This window comes from Octopus bimaculoides, chromosome 11 (genome assembly GCF_046866305.1).
Source record: "Octopus bimaculoides isolate indiv1 chromosome 11, ASM4686630v1, whole genome shotgun sequence".
Taxonomy (NCBI): Eukaryota; Metazoa; Mollusca; class Cephalopoda; order Octopoda; family Octopodidae; genus Octopus; species Octopus bimaculoides.
The window spans coordinates 24,434,840-24,441,566 of NC_142938.1; the positions used below are offsets into that span (position 1 = coordinate 24,434,840).

At 35.5% G+C, this 6,727-nt stretch overlaps 2 protein-coding genes across 10 annotated transcripts in view; one reads left to right on the forward strand and one right to left on the reverse strand.

The window, feature by feature from the left end:
- Positions 1–289, reverse strand: part of LOC106867912 (uncharacterized) — a 90,572-nt gene extending 90,283 nt beyond the window's left edge. For all 9 annotated transcript variants that reach the window (XM_089359687.1, XM_089359689.1, XM_089359681.1 and 6 more), the window contains exon 1: positions 208–289. The gene's annotated coding sequence lies outside the window, so the exon portion shown is untranslated. The remainder of the gene's footprint in view (positions 1–207) is intronic.
- A 23-nt stretch (positions 290–312) lies between these two features.
- Positions 313–6,727, forward strand: part of LOC106867926 (ribosome biogenesis protein NOP53-like) — a 23,619-nt gene continuing 17,204 nt past the window's right edge. Inside the window, exons 1-4 of the mRNA XM_089359690.1 lie at positions 313–461; positions 3,813–3,892; positions 4,391–4,481; positions 6,183–6,358. Of these exons, the coding sequence (XP_089215816.1) occupies positions 319–461; positions 3,813–3,892; positions 4,391–4,481; positions 6,183–6,358 (490 nt within the window). The 5' untranslated portion in view covers positions 313–318. The remainder of the gene's footprint in view (positions 462–3,812; positions 3,893–4,390; positions 4,482–6,182; positions 6,359–6,727) is intronic.

Below are 6,727 nucleotides of genomic sequence, written 5' to 3' on the forward strand. Positions count from 1 at the left end.
GTCAAGGAGACAAATACCAACACACACACACGCACGCGCGCGCGCGCACACACATATTACGCCGTAGCTTACGATCTGTTTTGTTTTGGTAAATTACCGAAAAAATAAAAATTTTCCCCGCAGCTTTGCATGTATTTAGTTGTTAATCTCCAAATAGCTACTGAACTAATAAAACATTTGATATTGGAGGAATGAAAAGGAACTTACGAAGCAGCACGTTTCAAATTAAATCAAACTTAAATCAGAGGATGTTTGAATTGTTTTCCTGATTTTTAGAACCGGAAGAAGCGAGGGGAGGTAAGTCTAATCAGCCTTTTAATGGCGACCATCATTATGGATGCAGCTTCAGAGAAGAAAGCGCGTTTACACCAGGGTAAAAATAAAAAGAAATCTTGGAGGAAAACTGATATCAAAGACGTAGAAGAATACTTGGAAGATGTAAGACATCAAGAACGAACTGGGTAAGTTTTTTTTGTGTACGATAGAATGGTTGTTGATTTTTTTCTTTTTTACATCATGTGTTGTGTGTATTCTCAGTGGCACGTGTTTGTCATGGTCCAGCTAAATGGCAAGTCAAAATCCAGTTTGTTAGTCAACGACTAATAACATCCATTCAAACAAAGCAGGATTTTATTAAATACAACAAGAATTATTGATTAATAACGAATATATATATATATTTATGCACACACGTATGATCGCATGCTCTCGATACGCGATAATTAAGCCATATTATTCCTCTTGCAGGAAATCAAGTCATGTTTGGACATAATAAATGGCAAGACTTCCTTTTGTACCCTAATTGTTATTTGTTGTTAACCATTTATTATTTTTTTTTTTCTACAGAAACCCACCTTTTCGACTGTGGAGATTCCGAATCTGCAAAAAAAAAAAATTTAAAAATCGGCCATTCAAAATTTTTATCCCCACCCATTAATTTTTCACTTTTTTTTTAGAAATTTTTTTGTGGCGAAATACGTAGAAAAATACGGAGATTATGATTCTGGAAAAAAAAAATTTGTAAACTTTCAGTTTTTCAAAAAAATTAATAAATAAATACCCCTCCCCTCCTACTAAAATAGCAGACGTAGAAAATATCTAAACAGAAAACTCGATATGCTAGAAACAACAGCTAAATTTTAATTTCCCCCTACCCACTTATTTTTCTTTTTTGCAGATTCAGAATCTCTGCAGTCGAAAAAGTGGGTTTCTGTAGAAAAAAACCCAAAAGAAATAACTGAAATGGGGTGCAGTCCATGTCAAAATGTTAGCAGTTCTTGTCTAATACTTTTATCACTGACCTAATGATTCTAAGATCTGTGGCTACAAGTTCTTTACCTCTTTGATTACTTTTTTCTAATGGATCCCCATAGCCATTTGATGATTCTAAGATTTGTGGCTACAAGTTCTTTACATTGGAGAAAGTAACCTAGTTGTTTCTTCCAATAAATACATCTAGATCAAAATTTTTTCATGGATCCTTTACTATCTGGCATGCATGGACACCCTAAAATCTTATATGGACCCTATTTGAGAACCACTGCTGTAGATCATCCTCATGTCAGGAGGGTCATCATATCATCAACAACAAGGGATTGATTTATCTACAGCTGTAAATCCAGCTTTCTGGAAACAAATGGTGATAGTGGAAGTTTTTATTCCATGGTTACGTGGGTTTCTGTTGCTTCTGAATAACCGTCAATGTATAAAAGGTATCCAGTACACTCTGTAAAGTAGTTTGTGATTGAATGAGTCCAGAGAAACTTTTGGTCTTTCCGTGGACCTGATATTTCTGATGTTGGTGTCCCACAATAAAATGTTCCTGCACACAGTACACTCTCTGAAGTTGTTGATATCAGGAACAGCATCCTATCACAGAAACCATCCTAGAGTAGGACATTTGTGAGATTTAGTCTTCTGACATCTCTAGATATGGCAATAATTCTGAATAAGAATTGACTTAGACTGACGACCTCTTCAACACATTCCAGCATGGAAAGCAAATACAAAATGATGATACTGTCAAGAAACAATTTTCTTATCAAACAATCTCAATAAAAGGATTTCAAAGCATTTTGTTATGCCTTGTTTCATGTTGTTGAATTACCAATGTTGTGTTTAATGAAAGAAACTGTAAATTGTTTAAAGATTTCAACAACTGGATGGATAGTGCAAATTTCTGGGTATTCTCATCATCATCATCATTGAACATCCTCCTTCCATGCTGGCATGGGTTGGACATTTTGATAGAAGCTGACTGCAGTCTAATGACAGAAACAAGTAAAAGATAAAAGATAATACTTTTATTAAAGTTATCATCAAGGCTGTTGGTATGTAGTTGCTGCATACCAACTGTACAAATCCAGTTATCAGCAACATGTAAACTTACATGGTTTTACTTACTGTAATGATTTCTTAATTGTAGTGATACATTGGGATAATGCTCCTGTAACACCAATATTTTAAGATTGGTGTTAGACTGATATGTTGCTAGAATTATTTCTGTCTGTGAGGAAGTCTGGATATTTGGAGGTTGGGAACATACCAGTTTCTTTGTCCACTCTGTCTGAGGCATTTCTATTTTAGCAGAGTTAAACTGCTTTATACTGGTTAGTGGTGTGTTTTTTTCATCTCTCAGCTATTCATGAATATCTGTGATTTCAACATCAACCCATTGACTTTATACAGTTAGAAAGTGAAACTATTTCTGTCTGTGAGGAAGTCTGGATATTTGGAGGTTGGGAACATACCAGTTTCTTTGTCCACTCTGTCTGAGGCATTTCTATTTTAGCAGAGTTAAACTGCTTTATACTGGTTAGTGGTGTGTTTTTTTCATCTCTCAGCTATTCATGAATATCTGTGATTTCAACATCAACCCATTGACTTTATACAGTTAGAAAGTGAAACCTGAGTTTTCTGTAAGTTCAGTAAACACATAATTTACTTATGTTCCATCCCTCTGAGCTTTTTTTTTATTGATTTATATATGACACTTGTTTAACTTATCCCTCGTGATCGTTTCTTTCTCTTTGACATTTCTTAATTCTGAGACAATCATATGTTCTCACTATGACCTATCACACACACATTGAATTATTCAATGATGATAACTAGGGTCAGGTGGATTAAGAAAGCAATAATTAGTCAGTCAGAGGGTAATCTAATTACTAATGAAAATAACTTTATAGCATCTATTTGACACTTGAATCAAAACTTTTTTTTATACATTTTATAAATTTTAATGAAGATTTACTCTGAAATTTTTTGTCACACATGCTGTGACTTCTTCAACGACTCACCAACCCACAGGATGTGTGATGAAAAATTTCAGACAAAGGACACTAAAATAAGATGAAGGTTTTATTTATTGAACAAATGTATTACACAATTAAAAGTGAGATGAAAGTGCATTGAACTCTGAGCTTTGCTGGTTTTTTGTTTCTTTGTAATGGTAAGAATAACACAAAAGCATTTGACTCCCATTTGATTGTAAACATGAAGTACTGGCTACTATCATTTTTAACTCATAAAACAGAAGCTTCTAGAATCATTTTATTCATAAAAAATTCAATTGTTTGGCATTATACTACATTTCACCAGTTTTTGTCTTATTCAGAATTAGGATAATGTTAGGCAATTAACTGAAATTTGAAACTTCATTTTAGAAATCTGTACAGTTATGTAAGAAGTCAGTTAATGAAACTTTTTCTATTTGGAATTTTAATTGCTAAAAAATGTTTGATTAGATTTTGTAGTTAGAATATCTTCAGTTGTTTGTTGTTGCTGATATCCATTAAAATTTTACTTTTCAGAGGAATTATTTCACAAAAAGCTGATGAAAGTCTCTTTTTTGTTGATAAAGATGTTAGCAAATCAAAGAAAAGAATCACAGGTAACTTGTATTTTATTTATTTTTCCCACACTTTATGTAGAATTTCAAGCTTGGCCCTTTCTATAGCCTAATGTTGTGTAAAACAGGTGTGGAAGTTGTCAGGAGACTGTATCTAACCTTTGTTAACAGACTTCTTCCATCATCCAGTTTAGCAGCACTGCCAGATCCTTGTTCAAGGCAGCATGACAAAGAGGGTAAGGAAGGAGAGAACTGAAGAATGAGTGTGACAGAGGAGACAATAATGGAAGAGAAAAACAGTGATAGGTAGATATTTGGTGGCTGTTGATAAAGAGATAGAATAGAAAAACATGAGTATTGTGACAGAAAACAGAGTAATGGAATTGTCTTGTATATTCTAAGACAGCTAGAGAATAGATTAGTTGAAACATGAACTCATAATTAGAAAACCAAGTAATTTCTTTAATTTGTCTGCATTGTGTTGAAATTTGGAACGATCTGTTAATATCGGCATCATTTCATTTTATTTTTTACTTTCAGCTGCTGAAAGAAGACGCCTAAGGCAAAAAGACCAGCCTTTAAAATGTCATTCACAATTGTACCGAAAGGGTAAAATCGAATGTCCAATAAAGTAAGTGAATTCTTTGAGATTTGCCCTATCCTGTTATGATATAGGTGTATCATGATATATAGTTACATAGGTGTGGTACCAAAACTTTTGCCTGTTACAATATATTTTGAGGAAACTCTGCTGATGTTGTGAATCGGTGATATGAGTCACGGTTTTAAAATTATTTCTTTGTTTATTTAGTCACGACTTCCAAGACTAGTGGTAGGGACACAGGGAGGAAGGTATCCCCAAACTGGATGTCTAGCTTCTGTGCTTGCAACAGAGTGGATTCTGTCTGCTAAAAAAGACTCAAGAAACATTATTATTAGTATTATGGCTGGGTTCCAACTTGGGCTGCAGCAGCAAAGTCCACCTGCCACACTTCATGATCCAACATCACTGCCTTAAGATCCTGCATACATCCCAGGCCAGTGTCTGAGATCAAGTTGTCAATGTAAGTGTGATGATGTTTTCTTACATCACCATAAAGTAGGTTCCAGAAGACTAATTTGCATGCTTCCAGTTCAGGGTGGCGCATGCAGTGACTAGATAGTCACAGCTGTCTTTGCTTGATCTCGCTAACTTTGGCAGATTTCTGTATAGGAGGATATGGCATATTTGTGACCCAGAGGTTGGAGTACATTGGAGAGTTGCTCCATACCATTCAAGTAGGGTTTTTTGCTTTCTATCTAAATATGTGCAGCAGCCATGCAAAAGATCAAGGTTACTTTACTTATTCCTGCAACTGAGAAATAGAAATAAATTGACAGAATACCACCATGCAAAGCTACAATGGGCTGGTTATGTCGCAAGGTTCACAGACGATTGGTGGATCCATGCAGTTGTCGAGTGTTACCAGCGCATGCAGAAGAGACCACACAAAAGACCTCCAATCAGGTGGGAAGATGATTTAAGAAAAGTGTTTGGAGCAGTGTGGTGGAAAATGGAGTGAATGCTGTGGCCAGTGCAGTCAACTTGGCACTGGACAACTTGACCATTCCAGGACACACATTGAATGGCTTGTATCGTATTCAAAAAGTACAAAATTGACATAAACTGTGTTGTGCTGATTCTGTTTGAGAATTTGAGTAACTAACATTATTCACAAGTGGATAGTTATCATTCTTCACTTACAGGTAAGCTGTTAACTTAATAAGTTAACCACTTGTAAATTAATAAGGTAAAACCCATATATTTTATCAAATATATGGGGCATAGGTTACTTCAGAATGGGAGGGGATAATTAAGTGGTATTGGATCTCCATTGTTTGACAATGAGTATTCACTTATTCAATCATGTGAACCACCTGCTTCTGAATTAGCATGAAAGTGGCCAAGCATTCCGCAGGTATGTATACACTTTGTAATTTTCAAGCAGAATCAGCACAACACAGTTTATGTCAAGACGTGCAGATGTGCTTTTAATGTCCCACTGGCACGAGTGCCAATCAGGCGGTACTGTTGTCGACCATGTCAGCAATTTTGATTTTGATTTCACTTGCTTCAATAGGTCTTCACAAGCAAGGTTTATTGTCCAATGAATGAGAGGTATTCATAAATGGGCTTGTTACACCCACTGGCATAAGCCATGGGCCATGGTCTCACTTGGCTTGTTGGGTCTTCTCAAGCACAGCATATCTCCAAAGGTCCCAGTCACAATATAAAAACTTGAAAATTTTTGTTTTGTTATATTTAATTTCGTTTTCTCTCTTCTTTTCTCAGACCAAACAGAGTTGTGAAGAAAGTGTCGGATTTCCAACTAGAGCGTTTACTCAAGAGAAAGCTTAAAAAAAAGGAAGAAAGGACTATAAATGATCGCATACAAGCTAATAAAGACTACAAAGAAAAGAAAGCAAAATATTTCTCAGATCGGATCATAGATTATGATCTTTGGAATGGTTAGTCATTTAAATTCTTTTTCCTCTTTGAGTGTGTGCATCTGTTGCCATTTTTGGTAGCTGCTGCTTCTGTTTCTTTTCCTTCACTGCAAGATAATGTTTGTATGGCTGTTTATTTCTCTTCCTTCAATGCTATATCTTAGATGACTGTTCTTTATTCCCTCTCGCTACCATGTAATAATAATTCCTGCTTTAGACAGCTCGAATGGATTGGTATGATATCATGAGGAGCATAGCCTTGTGGTTAGGATGTTGGACTCCAGACCATTGAATTGTAGGTTTGATTCTCAGACTAAGTGGTGCATTGTGTCCTTGAACAAGGCTTTTCTTCTTGTGTTACTGTTGTCCACTCACCAAAAATGAGTTCTA